This window comes from Erinaceus europaeus, chromosome 9 (assembly GCF_950295315.1).
Source record: "Erinaceus europaeus chromosome 9, mEriEur2.1, whole genome shotgun sequence".
Lineage (NCBI taxonomy): Eukaryota > Metazoa > Chordata > Mammalia > Eulipotyphla > Erinaceidae > Erinaceus > Erinaceus europaeus.
The window spans coordinates 74,792,463-74,813,550 of record NC_080170.1 but is presented as its reverse complement, the minus strand read 5'-3'; the positions used below and the strand labels follow the sequence as shown (position 1 = coordinate 74,813,550).

The 21,088-nt window shown below is 41.1% G+C and overlaps 1 protein-coding gene across 3 annotated transcripts in view; it reads right to left on the bottom strand.

Annotated features, from left to right (window-relative positions):
- Positions 1–11,286: 11,286 nt before the first annotated feature.
- Positions 11,287–21,088, bottom strand: part of RGS5 (regulator of G protein signaling 5) — a 146,527-nt gene continuing 136,725 nt past the window's right edge. For all 3 annotated transcript variants that reach the window (XM_060198202.1, XM_060198201.1, XM_060198198.1), the window contains one exon: positions 11,287–16,045. In XM_060198202.1, coding sequence (XP_060054185.1) covers positions 15,884–16,045 — 162 coding nt within the window. In that variant the 3' untranslated portion in view covers positions 11,287–15,883. The remainder of the gene's footprint in view (positions 16,046–21,088) is intronic.

Sequence of the window (21,088 nt, the reverse complement as noted above, 5' to 3'; positions counted from 1 at the left end):
CACTGTGAATGAGATTTTGTAGTCATCTTACCTGGCTAGGAACCAAGACCAATTGGAAGTACTGCTTACATGCAAAGAAAAAGTGAATGGGGAAGTGGAGGAACCTAATTATGAATGCCAGCTCTAACCACATGATTCTTCTAGATAGCTGGGTTATTTACTGCATAGAGATAGGCAGAGAGAAATTCAGAGAGAAGAGTAAGATGGGGAGAGAAAGAGTAACACTTACAGTACTAGTCTACTTCTTGCAAAATATTCCCCTAATGGTGGGGACTGGGGGCTTGAAACTGGGTCCTTGCACATGGTAATGTGTGCACTCTACCAAGTGTGCCTCCACCTGACCCCAACCCAGCCTATTTGATGCCTCTTGAAGTGTCAGCTGTAAGGATGCCCTTTAGAGCTTTTGTTGGTCCCTGATGGTCAGTCACAGTAAGGACACCTATGATTCTAATGCAAAGTCATACTCTGGATAATATTTCAGTTGAATGCTAGGTTTGGTAGAGTTGACTTGACCACAACCACAAACTACACCTCTTCCCCCCACACATACTTTTTTTTTTGCTACCAGTATTATCTCTGGGGTTCAATATCTGCACAACTCTGGCTTTTCTTTAAATAGAGGGTGAGAGACACAGATAGAAAAGGAGAGACACTTGCAGCATTGATCCACCATTCATGAACTGGTAAAGTGCATTCTGCCAGGTGAGCCACCACCCAGTCCAGATTTCATATATTTTTTAAATCTTTATTTATTTATTGGATAGAGATAGCCAGAAATTGGGAGGTTAGGGAGTGACAGAGAGGGAGAGAGACAGAGAGACATCTGCAGGCCTGCTTCACTGCTTGTGAAGCTACCACCCTCCTGCAGGTGGGGAGCCGGGGACTCGAACTAGGATCCTTATGCCGGTTTGTGTGCTCTGCACTCAACAGATTTCATATTTTGACAGCTGTCAATAGCACTTTTCTAGTTATAGAGGTGCAGAAATCCTTTCAAAGTAGTGTTTTCATGCCTTCATGTCTTTTAACTAACTCATTCAGGGAGGAGATATAAGAGAGTGTTCTTACCATGTGGTAAGAACAAAGAATCAAACACACTCTGTGAAACTAGAGACATCCTTCTCTAGGACTCCACATCTACAAACTCTAGCATGTTATTTGCTGTATATCTTGAGTAACATCTGCTAGACCCCAGTTTTCAGCTCATATGTTTCTGTTGCATTGATTAGGTTTATGTTCTTTGAGTCTATATGTGACTGTTCCTGCATTGAGCTGCCAGAATCTTGGAGAACAAATGCTAGATTTATCTCACTTTTCTCCCTCACAAGCCTAAAATGACTCACAGTGGGCTCAAGCAGTGGTTGTGTGTTGAATGGTCATGAGGTATGTTTCTTCTGAGTTGAGAACCAGTTCAGAACTCAGCATTAATGCCCTTGAGTTCATTGTGAGTGCCACAGAAACATCTCAAGCAGTAACACGTTTGCTGTTCTGACTGAAAGCTTGATGTTTATCTTAGAAGACTCTTACCTCAGAGAAAAATTGCTCAGGCACTGGGGGACTTTTTCCAGTAAGCTCTCCAGTTCTGGAAGATTCAGCTGTTTGCCCTTTGGAGCTTAGCAATGAATGTTTCCCCAGCTGCTGATTTATACAGACCTCCGAGGTTATGCAAACTTTAGACCAACTGCGCCCAAGTGGAAGGAAAATGTATTTTGTTAAACCCACAGCCAGAACACATAGTCTGGAAAGCAGATGTTAGGGAGAAACATAAATTGGGTATTTGAAGTGTAAATTGTATTGAAAAATCTTTGTCAAATCTAGCTCCTCTGGGACCTAAGGGTGGTGATTTGTGGGTGATAAGAGAGAAGCAGGCATGAGCAGGATGCAGTGGGGTTCTGCAAAGATTCTGGAACAATAGTAAGACACTTTTGTAGGTAGGAAAGAGAAATGGAAGGGGTAACGGATGCATGGAATTATGTGTCTCTGGGGAAGAAAGAGAGAATCCAGGCTGGGCTTGCTCTGCTTTGTGCTCTGCTTTGCCATGTGAGTGTCTCAGGTTTGAATCTGGCCCCCACCACATTAAAGGAAGCTTTGGTGCTATGGTCTCTTTCACCCTCTCTGCCTCTTTGTCTCTGCCTCTGTCTGAAAAAGTCATCCTGGAGCAGTGAAACTAGGAAATGACAATCATTAAATAAATAAATAAATCTAGGCCTTCTTCAGGGCAAAAGGATCTAGCTTAATGTCAAAAGGAGAGGCAAGAAAACTGAGGGAGAGGAAGAAAAGGAAGGCGTTTATTGACAGAAACTGTCTCCCAACTTGATCCCTTTTTAGCTACGTGATCTTGAACTCATCTCTAGGTCTTACTTCCTCATGTGAAAAAAATGCAATAAGGGTTCTTTCATCATAAGATCATGTGTGCATCCACCAAGAATGTAAGCAAATTAAATCTGGAAGGAAGCTATGCCCTAGAACTTAAAAGGGAGTGCTAGAAGGAAATCAAAGGAGTTTAGAAAAGTTAAAAATAATTAACCTCAAGCAATATGAGATACAATCTTACCCTTCAGATAGAATCATGCAAAATCAGAGACTGGAGAGCAAATAATCCCAGAAGGGAGACTGGTAGTGGGATCCTCATGTAAGCACCGATATGAATATTTATTTAATTAATTTATTTATGTTTAATATTTATTTATTTCATTTTTGTTGCCCTTGTTTCCATTGTTGTTGTAGTTATTGTTGTTGGATAGGACAGAGAGAAATGGAGAGAAGAGGGGAAGACAGAGAGGGGGAGAGAAAGATAGACACCTGCAGACCTGCTTCACCTCAAGTGAAGCTACTCCCCTGTAGGTGGGGAGCCGGGGGCTTGAACCAGGATCCTTACATCGGCCCTTGCACTTTGCGCCACGTGTGTGCTTAATCTGTTGCACTACTGCCTGACTCTCTGAATATTTATTTACTTTATAGGACAGAGAAATTGAGAGGGGAAAGACATGGGGAGAGAGAGGCACCTGCAAGACTGTTTCACCACTTGTGAAGCTTTCCCCCTGCAGGTGGAGACCAGGAGCTTGAACCTGGGTCCTTGTGCACTCTAATGTGAGCACTTTATCAGGTGTGCCATAGCCTGGCCCCTAACTTGTCACATGTAAAGTGAGATTTTGTCCTAACTACTTGAACCACCTCACTAAGTTATGTTAACAATTAAGAAAAATAAGGTGGGAAAAGCTATTCTAACTACCATTAGCACTAAGCCACTGAGGAGGTTGATACTATTGGTACTCAAGGCCCAAACATCTCTCTCTCTCTCTCTCTCTTTCAAGATAATTAAAAAATGTTTTTTATTTATTTTCTTCAGAGTACTGCTCAACTCTGGCTTATGGTAGTGCTAGGGACTGAACTTCGCACGAGAGTCATTTATATTACCATTATATTGTCTCTCTCACCCTCAAACTATCTCCCGTAGACATCTGGTAGACTACCAGCTAACTTCTCATAAATTTATATTATTTATTAGATTATACTCTAGACCAGGGTGGGGAAACTTTTTTTTTCAGCTCAGGATCATTTGGAAATTTATGACATCATTTTGGGGCCATATAAAATTATTGACATCAACTTAAAATTGAGCACTTAATGTGCAATGAAAAAAAGCTTTTTTCACTATGAAAAAAGCTCCTAGAAAGTTATTAAGTTTAGAGTCCTGCCTATGGTTGCAGTGGCAGGGCCAGGCCAAGTGATTATATGGCCTGGGGATTGAATGATTTTTTTCTCCTGTGTTATGCCCCCCAAATACAAAGATGCCACTCCCCAGTTTATCCAGCTCACGTGCAAGAAGGGACAGTGTGTGGAAAGGGCAATAAAGTGAGAATTAGGGACATTACAGGATAGTTGGTTGGATTCTTTGGGTTATTGTAGAAACAATACTTGCAAAACAGCAAAATACAAAACTTGAAATGTGTTTAGCATTTTTAAGAGAACATTTATTATAAAAGACTCAAGGGGACTTTTATTAGGAGATACTAACATCTCACTCCTCAGTAGAAGAGGGCAATTTCCCTTCTTCTTCCCTTTGCCCTCTTCCATTACCTTCTTAATTTCCTTTCTTACATTTTTAAATTATCTTTATTTATTGGATAAGAGACAGCCAGAAATCAAAGGGGTGGTAGAGAGGGAGAGAGACAGAGAGACACCTACAGCTCTGCTTCACCACTTGCAAATCTTTACCTCTTCGGATGGGGACCAGGGGCCCAAACCTGGGTCCTTGAGCATTATAATATGTGTGCTCAACCAGGTGCCACCACCTGGTCCCACCTTCTTAATTTCTAAAGAGGACCAATGACCCCAGGTCAAACACTTCATGAACTTCTTACCCCTGCCTTCCCATTGACTGTGATTGGTCAGTTCATACCTGTATGGCTAGTTTCAGCCTTTGTGATTTGTGGGTGCACATAGGTGATGACGAGTAACACTCTGCTTACCTGGGGGGGGCACAGCTCTGAGGTGACAGGTGCACATGACTTTATATCTATAAGATTTAAAAAGAGTGGGGTAGGTTTCTTTCTCTCTCTCTCTTTTCAGATACACATCCATCTTTTACTACACCAAACTTGTATTTTCTTTCATCATGCAGTCAGAACTGAGATTTACAGAGTTATAGCACCTGACCAATAAAGCTCTGGGGACAATTTTTCTGTCACAGTATCACAGTAGCTTAACCTATGTTATCAAGGCACAGTAGAAATTTCATTGCTGAAATATGATTTAGAATAGAGTCTACTCTCCACATTAGTACCTTTACCCTACCAGTTATGATCATGCTACCCAGTCCAGATGCTATGTTCCTAGAAGTTCTTTATATCAGTCAGGTGAAAGTTTCTTTTTCTATTTTTCTTTCTCTCTTTCTTTCTTCCTTCCTTCCTTCCTTCTTCTTTCTTTCCTTTCTTTCTTTCTTTCTTTCTTTCTTTCTTTCTTTCTTTCTTTCTTTCTTTCTTTCTTTGCTCCTGCATGGGCCCCTCTCTCAGGGTGAACCCAGGTAGAAGTTTCTTAAAAGGCCATTCCTACACCCTTCACTGTTGACTCTGTGATTCTTTTTGGTGGCTTCATTTGTTTAAAGCTTGATCCTTTCTTAGGTCTCCACTCTGTCTAGCTAGCCACCTCGAGGATACATTATTGCTCTCTCCAGAGTCCTCCTACAGAAGTATCTCACACTCTATGATCTTGTTGCCAATATTTCACAAGACACAATGAGATCTGTGTGAAGGTCAGATTAAAGTGTTAATTTTAAATGCATCAGCGCATTTAAATAATGCATTCTATACACACATGTGATTTCATTCATTCCTCATCACCTGAGCTGGGAAGTAGGACAGTGGATGAAGCATTGGACTCTTAAGTATGAAGTGCTGAGTTTGACTCAGCATTGCATGTGCCAGAGTGACGATCTCCCTAGTTTTCTTTCTCCCGCTCTCATCAGTCCATCCATCCATCCATCCATCCATCCATCCATCCATCAATCAATCAACCAATCTTTGAGTCCAGGGAGATATGGTTATATAAAATTACAATGTTTATGTAAAATTACTTTCATGCCTGAGTCTCTGGGCTCCCTGGTTCAACCCTCAGTACCATCATAAGCCAGAGCTTATTAGTGCTCTGGTAAAAAAAAAAAAATCCAGACTTAAAACCACATTTTTGCAGATAAGCAGACAGAGGTCCAGGGAATTATATATTCTATCCAAGATGACCTCAAAGAATACCTAGCTGACTGGTCTAGTTTTGTGACTCTAAGCCATACACTTAGCAAAAGGGAAATTAATCATCCTATAAAGCCTAATATCTATCATCTTTGTTTTTCAAGTCTGCTCTTTGAAGAGGCATTTATTCAGCTTTTACCAAAACCATGTCTTTGAAATCCCCTTTAAGCCTGTTGCCTATCTCAAGGAATTAAATTGGAAATAAATGTTCCCACATGGGCTCTAAATGCCTTTATCTTCATGGTGCAGACACTTTCTAAGATGGCTGATAAATAAAATAGAAGGTCCTTACCCTAAAAATAGGCACACTTGTTTTTTCCTCCTACCTATGCTGAGTCATGCTGGCAGGACTTGTCTGGGAAAACATGCCAAGGTGAGAGACACCCTGTCCTCAAATGGCGCTGAGACAGGTGAGGGGAAGAGGATACAGAGTCAGGGGGCCAGGCTTCACCCCTCCTGAAGTGAAGTGGAAATGGTATTTGAGTGAAAAGTGACAGTCTCTCCCTTGCCATAGAATAACTGAGATTAAGGGCTGGGGAGGCAGCATAATAGTTTTTGCAAAGAGATATTCATGCCCAAGTCTCTAAACTCCAAGGTTCCATTGCCAGCACCACACACCAGAGCTGAGAAGTGCTCTGGTCTCAGTCTCTCTCCCTCTCTCTCTCTCTCTCTCTCTCTCTCTCTCTCTCACACACACACACACACACAAACACACACACACACACACACACACACACACATACATACATTAAAATAAAAAAAAAAAAAACTAAGGTCAAGCTATTTCTTAAGAAGGATTTTAGAGGTAGGGTTCTTTTCTGGAGTCCAACATAGTTTCTGCTAGAAAAGAATTTTAAGAGAACAGGTGCACACTTTCTAAATCTGTCCTTTATTAGAGTTCAAAATGAGTTATGTGCAAAATTTAAGTTAGAATTAAAGCTCGGGGTACAGGATCCTGAGGGTCTCTGGAGCTAGTTTAAAAAAAGACCTTTCTCCATACAAGCCACCTCCTTTTATACCCTTCTTATATCACACTAGGACCTACTTTTCATTGGCTTGATGAAACAAACTCCCCCCTCCCCCCCGCTTCATATAGTACAGAGTAAAAGTCCTTCACCAGCATGCATCTCAGTTCCATGTGTGCAAACCCAGTGAAGACAAAGTGCCTGTGCTCCCCAGGGTCCCATGCCCTGCACTGTCCCTTAACAATTTCTCTTTTTCTATTTGGAATGGCTGCGTGGAGGTGAGGGGCACAAAGTTTGGGTGGTGGGTATGGCATGGTACTATACCCCTGTAATCTTATAATCCTGTAAACCATAATTAAATCACTAATAATAATGTTAAGATAGCAGGCCAGTAAAATAGATCACTTGGATGGTGCACTTGTTTGCCATGTTCGTGATCCAGGTTTGAGCCCAGCCAAATTGAAGGAAGCTTTAGTGTTGTGGCCTCTTTTTCTTTCTCTGCCTCTCTTTTTATGAAAAAAAAAATGTTAAAATAATTTTGAGAAAATGAATTCGATAAGAAGAGTAATTGGGTATGTTTCAGACAAAAAGATTAGTAAGAGGATAAGTAAATGCTGTAATAATGTCTTTACCCTCTTGTTCTTACTCTGTTAAAGATTTCTGTGCTGTTTACTCTCCTTAGCAAAATTTGTATTTCAGAGTGAAATTCTCAGTGGAGGGAAATGCTTAATAAAGCTTAAGCCACTGGAGTGGTTCACAATTGGTAGTTGAGAAATTTAACATGAGAACTTTGGCAGTTCTCTAATCCCAGCCAAATATCTAATTGCATCTAAGAGTTGCTATAGTAACACACAGGACAAAAGACTGTTCAGTGTCCACACATCTTCCCTCATCAGGGCATGATCCTAAGTAACATGTATGGATCACCAGTTTTCAAAAAATAAGATTGTGAGAGAGACTTCCATCTCCCTCAATTAAAGCACCTCTCCTCACTGGTTTCAGGGTTGTTTTAAGAAAAGGCAATGTGCGCATGTGACACGAAGCTCAAGGACCTGCGTAAGGATCTGGTTTGAGGCCTCGCCTCTCCACCAGCAGGGGAGTTGCTTCATAGGTGGTGAAGCAGGTCTGCAGGTGTCTATCTTTTTCTTGCCCTTTCTGTCTTCCCCTCCTCTCTCCATTTCTCTCTGTCCTATCTAACAATGACGATATTAATAACAACAACAAGAGTAACTACAACAACAATAAAAAAGCAACAAGGGCAACAAAAGGGAAAATAAATAAATAAATATATATATATATATATATATATATATATATATATATATATATAAAATATAAAAAAAGAAAAGGCAATGTGGACCAACAAAATACCTCACAAGATAGTGAACTGCTTTGCCATGTATGTGACCCAGGTTTGAGCCCAGCCTCCACTGCCCTGGAGAAAGCTTTGGTGTTGTGGTCTCTCTCTCTCTCTCTCTCTCTTTCTCTCTCTCTCTGTCTTTTCTGTCTCTTCCTATTTGAAAAAGTCCACCTAGAGTAGTGAAACCCTGGTGATGATAACAGCCCCCCCACACCCCTAGGATGACAAAGCAGTTTCTTGTATGTGATGACCGGTCCACTGTTACTCAATGAGTCACCCAAAACATCTAGCTGACCCCACCACCCAGCAGACAGGTATTTCCTTTGCTCCTGGGGCTTTCAGTGCACATGTCTCTGCCTGTCTGACATCTCAGCTGAAGAGACTCTGCATAGCCAGCAGGTCCTAGCTTTTGTCCATATATGAGAGCATCTGTACTGTTCATGGTGGCTCAGATACCTGCACTGGTCCTGTCACCTCCCCACTGTGGTCAGCAGAATTACCAGAGGAACTCAAGTTGATGGAGACACTGGGACTTGTGCTGCTACATTCTAAAGCTGTCAAAAGCAGCCTTCAGCCAGAAGAGATCAGGGTAGGTTGGTCTCCCCCCATCTCTGCTTTCGAAGAATCCTTCTCAGAAGCAAAGAGACTGTGTTTTGCAGTAGGATGTAAGCCAGGTCCCACGTGTTGCAGAGTTCCTGGCAGCAGTGGTCACAAGGCAACACAGCTTCAATTTCTAACCAAGACTTCCAAAAGATGTGTGGAAGAGCAAAACTGCTGCATTCTCTAAAGGTGGGTGGGAGTAATTAACTGCTGTGACCTAAAGAACAAAGATGGCAGCTATGACCTCATGAACAAAGATACAGACAGCATAGCCGTGAGGTCTGTCTCCAAGTCTCCAAGACTGAGCAAGGACTGCTTCCTCCTAAGTTTCCTTTTCTTTTTATTATTTTTTAAATTGATTTAATAATGACCTTTCTTTCCTTTTTAAAAACAAAACTAACCTAACAAAAATGTATATATTAATAAGAAGGGATCAAGTGGTGGCACACCACATTGAGTGCACAAGTTACCACACACAGGACTCAGGTCCAAGCCTCTGCCCCCTTCCTGCAGGAGTAAAGTTTCATAAGTGGTGAAGCAGGGCTACAGGTCTCTCTCTCTCTCCCTCTCCCTCTCCCTCTCCCTCTGTCTCTCTCTCCCCCTTTATTTCCCCTCCCCTCTCAATTTCTATCAAATGAAAAATAATAAACAATGTAAATGTATATTTAATGAAAGAGAGGGTATCCAGACATCACTGGCACATGAGATACCAGGATTCAAACTCAGGACTTCATACTTGAGAGTCTATGCCACCTCCTAGACTGCAAAAGTTTTCTTTTCAAATTATAATTCCCATTCATGTTTAAGCTGTTAGGACAAGTGAAAACACAGAGAAAGCAGGATTCAGTTGATAAGTTAGAAATGTGGAATGTGAACCAGGAATTTGTGGGTGGGACTAACTCAAATACAGGAATAGCAAGGCCTAAGAAGCCACCTGAGTAGTTAGGGTCTTTGGAGAGTGGTATAAGGACCTAGCAATTTTTTCAGATGCAGATATTTAGGAAATGCAAAATTAGGGGCCAGGTGGTGGCTCACAATTCCATATGCAAGTATCTGGATTCAAGCTCTCACATATATATGTGGAGGAGCTTCATGAGCAGTGAAACAATGCTACAATCGTCTCTTAGCTGTTTCTCTATTAACATCTCTATTCTCTGTTTCTCACCCTCTATTATAAAGAAGGAAAAAAGAAAAAAAAATATGAACACTGAGAATGGTAGAGCTGTATAGGTACAAAGGCCCAATGATGACCCTGGTGGGAAAAACGAGAGAAAGAGAAAAATAAAGAGTTAAAGAAAGGAAGGAAGGAGAGGGAGGGAGGGAGGGAGAGAGAGAGAGAGAGAGAGAGAGAGAGAGAGAGAGAGAGAGGGAGAGAGAAAGAGAATATGCAAGCAAAGTTAGCCAAATGTGATGTGCTCTGGTGGTATTCTGTCTGGGAGAGCTTGATCTACATTCACCATCAGATGACAGAATGGTTTCCCACTTGGGTACTTTTGCCTGCTTTACTCAAGTTAGAGCAAATGGTCCCAGTATTTGGCAGGACTACCTTTAGTTATATAACCTAAACAAGAACCCAAAAGACAACAGACCTTTAAGCTCTGCCCTGCCACCATTCTGCACACTGGCCTTGAGACTATCACCTCTCTGTGGGGGAGAAAAATGTGTCTGTGATCTCTCTGCCAACAATACATCTTAGTGAGAACTCTCAGGAACTCAGCAAAGGAGACTAAAATAAGAGGAGAGGAGGTGGTATTACAACAACATATATGCACTGCTTCCATTGTTATTGTTTGTTCCCTCCCTTTGATAGAGAGGTGGAAAGAAAATGAAAGAAACCACAGTGCAAAAGCTTCCTCCAGTGAGGTGGGGGTCTAGCTCAAAACTGTACACATTTGCAACATAGTACACTATCCAGGTGAGCTATTTGCTTATCAGAAAAGTCATGGCACATTTTTACATAGAAATCAGAAAAATGTATCATGACTTTTTCGACACCTGATAATTCAGCAGCTACTGCTTGCACAGTGAATGCAGCCTCATGGGGGCTAGGAATGAGAATGGAGAAATTGTCAGTTTAAGACAGATACTTCTCAATCTCTTAGTCTCTCTCCCACCTTCTCAGTATTGTTTCTCCCTAAAAACCAGCTTGAGCTGGTGCCACTTTTGTGAACCCACTTTTCCTTTTGCCCATCCCAGCCCCATTAATTATAGGCTCTTAGCCTAAATGATCCCAGCACCAGAACTTGAGTTGAAGAAAGTGGCAGCTCATGGTGTGACCTAATTTCAGATCTATTCTCAGTATAGGAAGAGGAATGACTTTGCCTTCTGCACTGTGTGACAGACTGTGCTTATTCTAGCATAGGCAGAATGAGCAAACAACAGACAGCTGGTCTGTATATCATCACCTGAATCCAAGGGATAGTTGGCCAAACAGTGTGTTAAAGTGGCACACCTGGCAGCTTTCTTCTCAATTTGTTCCCACTAGGCTCTCTGGCAGTCCCCACATATAAGGAGAGTCCTCCCAACAGCTCAGGGGCTCAATGGGTATACAGAGCATACCAAATAGACATACCAACCCAGCAAAGTTTCAAATAAAGGAGACGCAGGAGTCAAGCACTGTAATACAGATATATATTTTATATAAGTGATCATGGTTACAGATAACATATTTGGAGCCTTGTCTATTAAGAAGTCTGAGTAGTACAGTGTATAATACATTGGATACAAAGTCAGAAGATAAGCACAAGAGTTGCTACATGGAAATCTTACAGGTGACATGTTGACCAGAGCTTTCCAGACATTTCTTTTGATTCCCTCCTTGGGGATTTGCCTCCTGAAGACGGGATGAAAGTTGAAGTTGCAGAACATTTACACATTTTTTTAGATCCCGTTCTGTTACTATATGGCACAAAAGGAACACCAGGCAGAAATTACTCACTTGCCTTGTTCCCATTAGAAAATGGGTCAGTACTTCCTGTTTTATCACCTGGGCCTTAGCTCCTGAATCTTCCTAGCGAGAAAGTTAGATGCCTTGAGGGTCCTCTTTCTTACCTAACTGTGGTTAGACCCAATGTTTTAAAAGCTTTCTCCACCAGAGGGAGAGGAGACAGAGGTAGAAGCTTGTGTGGAAGAAAAGTATCTTTGGCAAGTGAAGTTACTGGCAAGAGACTCATTCAATGGGACAAGAGTATTATCAGTTTGATTGGAGGCTCTTCTACTAGAAGAAGAAGCTTTTTAGTAAATAGTAAGAGAGAATATAAGCCTGATTATTTTATTTGCCTTTCATTCTATTCTAGGCATTTCCTTCTCAAGTTATAATAATGAAGGTGAAACAGAATGATAGCTCTTCAAATAGGGTGCATGCCTTGCCCTGTGTGTGGTCCAGGTTCAAGCCCCGGCACCTATGGGAGTGCTGAGGCATTCTGGGGTTGCGGTGTCTCTCCCTGAGTCTCTTTCTCTTTCTCTGTGAAAATGAAAATAGTTCTTCAGGGAGCTGTGAAATGGTCGATGTTACAAAAGTCTTCTGGTTTAGGAGAGCTAATCTCAGTTTCAGGATGGTTGGCTTTGGGTAGGGAAAGCCTTGTTTTCTATATTTTTAAATACTTTTGGATGTTTTTTTCTGTAATATTACCTATTTGGGTGCACATATGCTGAACCCAAGAAGCACTGCTAAACTGTCAACTAAACAGTCTCCTCCAAGCAAGTACTCACCTGTCTAATAGGATGGAGAGACTTAAGACCAGAAAGGTCTAAAGGCAGTCCCTTCAAGGTATATCAGATGCACCAAGACCTGCAGAAGCTACATCGTTGTCTGGCCCTGGGGTTTTGACACATGGATGTTTGAAAACAAGTCTCTCCCCACTGCTGTCCAGCTTGGGCAATCCAAGTGGAGAAAGCAGATTCTTTATGTCTATTTCTCCTTTCAGTGAAGACATTTTAATCACACAGAGCTGCTCTAAACATTTCCGACTGAGGCTTGGGAGATAATGCAGTGGCAGTGCACAGAACTTGTATGCAAGAAGTCCTTGAGCACCACTAATTGCCAAGGATTTGTAAAAAAAAAAAAAAATTAAAATCCCACTGAATGGATTAACTCCATACATCTGGGCACTTCCTTCTTTATCACTTTTCTCTCCTTTTTTCATCATAGCCCTTCGTCAAAGCTGTTGCACTCCCAGGAAAACAGGGAAAAGGAGCCACTATAGGGAGTGACTTCAGGGGTAAAAATACTTTTCCTGAAACACAGACTTTTAAGTGATTCCCATGATCAAACTTATAATAGGGTTGATAGCTGGAAAATACTTTGGCCAGGAACAGTTACTAGCTCTTTGATCCATTTTCCACAGGCCACATATTTGCTGAAATTTCGGGACACCTGATATTCTTTGGGAAAGAAGAATATATTCCTCTATGAATGGAGTAGAAACAGCATATCAGCCAAGAAACCCCCATGGTAGAGGACAAAAGGACACAGGGTCTGAGAACAAATTTGCCTGAAGACTATTATTATTATTAATATTATTATTATTGTTTTTTACCAGAGCATACACAGCTCTGCTTTAAGACAGTGTGGGAGATTGAACCTGTAACTTTAGATCCTCAGGCATGACAGTCTGTTTGCAAAAGCATTATGCTATGTCTTCAGCCTGCCTGAAGACTTTTTACCCTACTGATTGGAAAGCAAAGTTCCTGAAATGCTTCTCTATTTCTGCATGTCTGAAGGGGTGGGGCTTAGATAGAATGTATCCCACATTTTCTAATTTCCCAGAATTAAAGAAATGTACTTTCTCTGTGTTACTATGGAATCTTCTAGTAACATAGAGGTTTTTTTTCCTCCCCTATGTTGAAAAACAGTTTCAAAGACATTTTCCAGGACGATATTCATGTGTGTTTTCTCATTTTTGGCTGGAGATATTTATATATTCCTTTTAATTAATGCTTTGTATGTGTGTTACCTTACATCATTGAGAAGTGTGTGTGTGTGTGTGTGTGTGTGTGTGTGTGTGTGTGTGTGAGATCACTACTGGAAAGGAAGGTGTTCATTCTTTTATAGCCTTTACAGCACAACCCTCTGCTTCCTGGGCTCAGCTTCTAAGAAGACAAAGACCCTTTTACCTCCACTGACAAGTCTTCCCACATACTTAGGATGTGCAAGCTGTGAGCACAGGTCTGAGCCTTTGTGATGGCAACCATCTGGATGAGCTCTGGAACCAGCACCCTTTAGTTCAGGGCATCCGCAAGCAGATGGCTATTTTAGGTCTTGTTAATAAGTGACCTGAATTCTCAACTCATTGGAGACCTTTTTATTCTCAAGAAGCTGTATCTAGAGTCTTGGGTTCTTGGGTGTTCTGGCTGCAGATACAAGTGGAGGGCTGTGATTTGAAGCTGATATGGACCAGTGTGGACAGATGCTGAGGGGGGGAGTGCCAGAGTGTTTGTGTGGTTTGAACTGCTCCCTCTGACATAAAAGCACAGACTAAGGCTCTCACAAGGTTCATCTGGTCCAGTTTTCCACTGAAGAGTGGAGAAATTCCTCTGCATTGAGCCCCACTGATGCCTCTGAATGTGCTCAGGCACACCAGCAGTTGCTGGCCATTGACCAGATCCTTCCTATTTTCAGAATGTGAACTGCAAGTGTCCTCCTCTGAAAGAACAAAAATTCGAAGACTCCAACACACTTCCAAGTGTCCCTGGAAGAATACAGTATTGTAGTTGCTTTACTATCTATATTCTTAGGAGATAACTGAATAAATGGGTTGTAAACATGTGAAACTAGTAGTGTGAATGGAAAATGGAGGCACTCATTGTCATCTTCTGACAAGTCAGAATTGCATTAACTTCTAAACATTGCCTTCTCTGTCTATTTTTTGCCCCCTCCTGCTCAGCTTTGTCTTCCTCATACACAGTCTAGGTTGAATCTCTTCAGCAGCACATTATGCAAATCACTAATAAATCAAATCTACTAGAGATGTAGGAATAAAAATACCTATCAAAAGATATTAATAAAATATATAATGCAAAGCTTAAGCCTCCTTTAAAAATGCTGTAGTTTATCCATTAGCTACGTGGGGTATGAGTTAGTTTAAATGTGTATTTCAACTAGAAGCAAAACTCACTAATGCAGGAAACTAAATAAGGAGCAGAGAGATCTTGTGGCTGCCAAAGTTTGCCAAATTATTCAGCAAAATTCAGGGGACTTTACAACTCTGCCTCACTTGGAGACTTCAACAAGGAATTGCATTAATTTTTTCCAAAGGTAATTTGGTATTTTGAGGAGAATTATCATGATGAGACAATGAGAGGAAGAACACTATAGGATGATGGACTGTCTGAGGCCTAACAATTTCCTGCTTTAGAGTTACAAACAGCTACTAGTGGGAAGTCCTCTGCAGGAGACAGAAACTGCTTTAATTTTTTCCTGATCAGGGCCAACAATTCTGGAATTTCACATGCACATGGATGTGAAAGAATCTGAAACTGAAATTTGGGCCCACGTGCTAGCACCATATAATTTTTTTTTTTTGGCAAGCCCCATAATATTTTTTATAAAACAACCTGTGTTCATCTTTGATCATTGATTTAACCTTGAATTTGGTCACTCTACAGGGCTGGGTAAGCAAAAGGAAGTTACAAATTTGCATTATGTTCAGATTGGTCTTATATAAATATAACAAGCCTGTTGGAGCTCTTGCTTAATCACCATCTGATATAAAGAGGCTCTAGGGGAAAGACTGACTTTAAGGTAACATATTTGCTTAAATAAAGCCAGTAGTGGTTGCCTCAGAAAAACCTGACCACCTATTAGTTCAGAAATAAAAGGGCTGATCCCTATGGATCAGAATTAGAGCATGTAAAACTAATCAATGTTACTGAAACTTGCTCTCTTCATGACCCGATTATTATTTCAGCTAAAATAGGCAGAGACTCAGTAACAAGCCCCAATGGACATACATCCAGATCCAGCATACTCTTGTATTACCTTTCTTTGCTTTGGGTAGAAATTTTCTGTTTCTAATTGGGTTTGGCAACAACAACCTGAAGAAATTGGATGGACATTCAGAACAAACTGGGCAAAGGGAGGAAGCCAGGGCCCTGCGACTATGCTCACTTGGTGTCTTTGTGCAGAAAATCTATGGGGAGATGCATGGTGGCTGGAGAAATGGGTGCTGCTGGGGAGGAAAGGACTCACAGGGTGCTTCTCATGGCCCAAATTGCTACTTAATGAACTCCTGATAAAACTCCGAACGCACAAAGCGGGGCAGTGAATCTTTCTCCATCAGGGCGTGGACTCTCTTCTGCGCCACATCAAAGCTGTTCAGAGAAGGCTCCACCAGGTTCTTCATAGTGAGGTCCTTGGTGAAATGGTCAATATTCACCTGCAAATCAGGAGAGGATGCTTGAGTCAGCCTACGGGCTGGGAATTGATGAGGGATGGGGGAAGGAGGAGGCATTTCTCACCAATAGAACTCAGGAAGAGCCACAAAGTACAAAAATACCACTTCTGGTTTTTTTGTTTGTTTGTTTGTTTTTCTTTTTTTTTTTTTTTGCCCCCAGGGTTATTGCTGTGACTCAGTTCTTGCACTATGAATGCACTTACCTGGAGGATATTTTTTCCCTTTTGTTGCCCTTGTTGTTTATCATTGTTGTTGTTGTTATTGCTGGATAGGACAGAGAGAAATCGAGAGGAGGAGAAGAGAGAGAGAGGGAAAGATATATACCTGCATACCTGCTTCACCACTTGTGAAGCGACCCACCTGCAGGTGGGGAGCCCGGGGCTTGAACCTGGGCCGTGCCACTGTCCAGCCCCCACCACTTCTGTTTTTAAGTAATAGGTGAAAGTGATCACTGCTCTACTAAAAGCATGACTCAGATTGAGATCCAGTCAACACTAGACACCAGCTATTGGGCCAGCAGCTAAGGAATGTGCTGCACTCAATCCTCCCACCACCCCTAAGAGAAGCCTGTTTGTTTTTGCAGGAGGAGAAGTGCCCTCATCTTTAGATGGATGGGTAGGTAGGTAGATATGGAAGTAATGAGTCCATGAATGAATGCATGGATAGATAAATAGATAATACATGGATAGATACATATATGGCAGATATTAAACAAATGAGTAGAGAGATTAATAGAGATAAGTAGATGGATAAATCGGTGAAATATAGATGATAAAAGGTTAGATGACAGGTTATGAGAAAAGATAATGATACTGATAGATGACAGAGACATACATGACAGATGGTAGATAACAGGTAGATGGATGGATGAATGGGTGACATGACTTCCTTCTGGTCACAGAACTAGTAAGTGTGCTTGAATCCAGAGACTTGAAAAGTGAATCCAGGGGTCCTAGTGCCCACTTTTACAATCTCCCTTCCCACAGCATTTACTGTCACTCCTGTGGTGAGAGTTAAGAGAGAGAAAGACATCTAACTAAGGATGCAGGAGCTTTGCCATGGCTCCCAAAGAGCTAGGAAACTAGCTCTGTCCTGAGACAGATGAGGACACAATGGTTCCTGCCAAAAAGCAATAAAAGCAGCAGCTGATAATGATTGGATGCTTGGTCTATGCTGGCACTGTGCTAATGGGCAGCCATACCAAAGGAAAAAAATGTTGAGTAACCACTGAGGGTCACTAGGGCTAGAGAGAAGATTCAAAATTGTGTTTAACCAATAAAGTGCAGTGCTGAAAGGCATTGGGGATCCACATCTGGTTGTGGCTTCTGGGGATATCACTTGTATAAGGGCAGGAACAGCTATTCTCATAACTGTCATGATATACCTTAAAATAAATAAAATTTTAAAAGATAGGGATGGATATTAATTAATGATCAGAGGATCAGTCAATCATGAGGATTTAATGACTGTTAACATCTATGCAACCAATGAGAGGCCATCTAAATACATTAAACATCTACTGAAAGAGCTACAGCAATATATTAACAGCAACACAGTAATAGTGGGTTTTTTTTGACACCCTACTCTCTCAACTTGATAGATCATATAGGCAGAAAATCGATAAAGAAATGAGGAAGCTAAATGAAGAGATAAATAAACTAGAACTATTGGACATTTTCAGAGTAATTCACCCCAAGAAACAGGAATACACATTCTGTTCCAGTCCACATGGGGCATTCTCCAGGATAGACCATATGTTAGGCCACAAAGACAGCATCAGCAAATTCAAGAGCACTGAAATCATCTCAAGCATTTTCTCAGACCACAGTGGAATTAAATTAACACTTAACAATAAACAAAAAATTAGTAAAAGTCCCAAAATATGGAAACTCAGTAGTACACTACTTAACAACTACTGGGTCAAAGAGGAAATTAAGGAAGAAATCAAAATGTTTCAAGAATTCAGTGAAAATAAAGACACAAGCTATCAAATGTTTGGGACACAACTAAGGCATTACTGAGTGGGAAGTTCATAGCCATATAAGCACATGTTAGGAAATGAGAAAAGCACAAATAAACAACTTGATCACACACCTTAAAGATCTAGAAGAAGAAGGACAAAGGAACCCGAAAGCAACCAGAAGGGCTGAAATAACTAAAGTTAAGGCAGAAAATAAATAAAATTGAAAATAAGATAACCATACAAATGTTGATTCTTTGAAAGAGTAAACAAAATCAACAAATCTTTAGCCAGACTCACAAAACAAAAAATGGAAAAGACCTAAATAAATTGGATTGTAAATGAAAGAGGAGATATCACAATAGACACCACAGAAATTCAACATATCATGGGAGGCTTCTATGAACAACTATATGTCACCAAGTTAGAGAACTTGGAAGAAATGGACAAGTTCCTAGATACCTACAAACTTCCAAAATTAAATGAAAAGGAACTAGAAAATATGAACAGGCCAATCACAGCCAACAAAATTGAAACAAATGTCAAAAACCTTCCCAAGAGTAAAAGTCCTGGACCAAATAACTTTACAATGAATTCTACAAAACCTTCAAGGAAGAAAAAAAAAAACTCTACTTTTAAAAGTCTTCCAGAAGATTGAAGACACAGGAATACTCCCTTCCATCTTCTATGAAGCCAACAACACTCTGATATCAAAAGCAGACAGGGACACAACCAAGAAAGAAAACTACAGACCATTTTAGCTCTGATGAACATAGATGCTAAAATATTGAACTAAATTCTAACCAACAGTATATTAAAAAGATACAGGAGAGATCTGAAAGGTTGACAAACATGAAAAAATACTCTAAGTCATTGATTGTCAGAAAAACACAAATAAAGACAACAATGAAATATCACTTCACTCCTGTGAGTACGTCATACTTCAGAAAAGGTAGCAGCAACAAATGCTGGATAGATTGTGGGGACAAAGGAACCCTCTTGCACTGCTAGTGGGAATGTAAATTGGTCCAACCCCTGTGGAGAATAGTCTGGAGAACTCACAGAAGGCTAGAAATGGACCTACCCTATGATCCTGCAGTTCCTCTCCTGGTAATATATCCTAAGGAACCCAACACACCCATCCCAAAAGATATGTGTATACCCATGTTCATAGCACAATTTGTAGTAGACAAAACCTGGAAGCATCCCAGGTGTCCAACAAAAGATGAGTGTCTGAGCAAATTATGGCATATGATTTAGCTATTAAAAATGGTGATTTCACCATTTTCAGGATATCTTGGATGGAGCTTGGAATAATCATGTAAAGTGAGATAAGTCAGAAACAGAAAGATGAATATGGGATGATCTCACTCTCAGACAGAAGTTGGAAAACATATCAGAAGAGAAAACACTAAGCAGAACTTGGAATGGAGTTGATGTATTGCACCAAAGTAAAAGACTCTGGGGTGATTGGGTGGGGAGAGTTTAGGTCCTGGAACATGATGGTAGAGAAGGACCTAGTGGGGATTGTATTGTTAGGTGGAAAACTGGGAAATGTTATGCATGTACAAACTATTGTATTTACTGTAAAACATTAATTCCCCAGTAATGATATATATATATGGGAAGGAAGAAAAGGCCACTGGGAGTAGTGGGTTTATCATGCAGGCACCAAGCCCCAGTGATGATCCTGGTGGCAATGAACAATGACAATTATGATGCTGTTGTCTATGATGAGTAAGTAATTGATAGCCAAAAGACTATATCAAAGGGTAGAACTGCAGGGATCTGGACCACCTGAAAGAGACAACAAGGGTGTTAAGGATGATTCCTCCATTCAAACCATCTGAGGTAGATTTCTACCAATGAGTGGGCTGGGAACTCACTCTGTTCTTGACATTAAATCTTGATGAATTAGAATCCAAATAGAATTCAGGGGTTCATTGTGGAATACCAGTGAGTTGGCTGAACTGGTTTTTCTGGGGCCATCTTAAATTTCATAGATGGCCATTCATTCATTCATTCATTCATTCATTCATTCATAGAGACAGAAGCAGAGAGAATAAAAGAGACTACAGCACTGAAGCTTCCTCCATCAGTGCAGTGGGGGCAGAGCTCAAACCTGGATTACACACATGGCAAAGCAACCTACTATCCACGTGAGCTATTTTGTTGGTCCTACAGAAGGTTAATTCAGTTACATATAGAACAGAGGGGTGACTCAGCAGTAATGTGCTTTCCTTGTCTGTGGTCCTGGTCTGAACCTTCCCTGGCACTGCATAGGGTAAGGCAACACTCCGGCTTCTGTCTCTCTCCACCTCCCTCTCTCCCTCCCTTAAAAAATCTTCTAAAATAAAGAGATGAACCACCCGAAAACTTCCCTGAGCTCAGCATTTCTTTCACTGTCAATTCCTGGCATATTGTCTCCAGTGTAATGCAGTCTGGTGAAGACTTGATTTTCATGAGTTGATACCTAGTTGTCCCATCTACAGTGTTAATGGCAAAGACCAGGGTGAGGTGTGAGTGGGGCCACAATACAATGGAGGGGAGAAGAGAAGAAAGAGAATTCATGAGAAAAAGAAAGGGCAGAGGAAGACAAGCGGTAAGAGGGTGGAAGGCTCATTAGGAATTAACTTGTATTAATTAATTAATTAATTAATTTAGAGGCAGAGAGAAGATAAAAGAGATTATGACATGCATATTTCCTGCTATGTGGTGGAGGGTGGGCTCAAACCTGGGTCATGCCCATGGAAGAGCAACACCCTAGCCAAGTGAGCTATTTTGCCAGCGTAGGCATTAATTCACTTGGGCACTGAGGTCTGTTTTAAAATTCACTGGTGAAGTAACATGTTCACTACAACCCTGCAAAATAGTCCTCATTCTCTTCATTAAAAAGAAAAACGGAGTCAGGCTGTAGCGCAGCGGGTTAAGTGCAGGTGGCACAAAGCACAAAGACCGGCATAAGGATCCTGGTTCGAACCCCAGCTCCCCACCTGCAGGGGAGTCGCTTCACAGGTGGTGAAGTAGGTCTGCAGGTGTCTATCTTTCTCTCCTCCTCTCTGTCT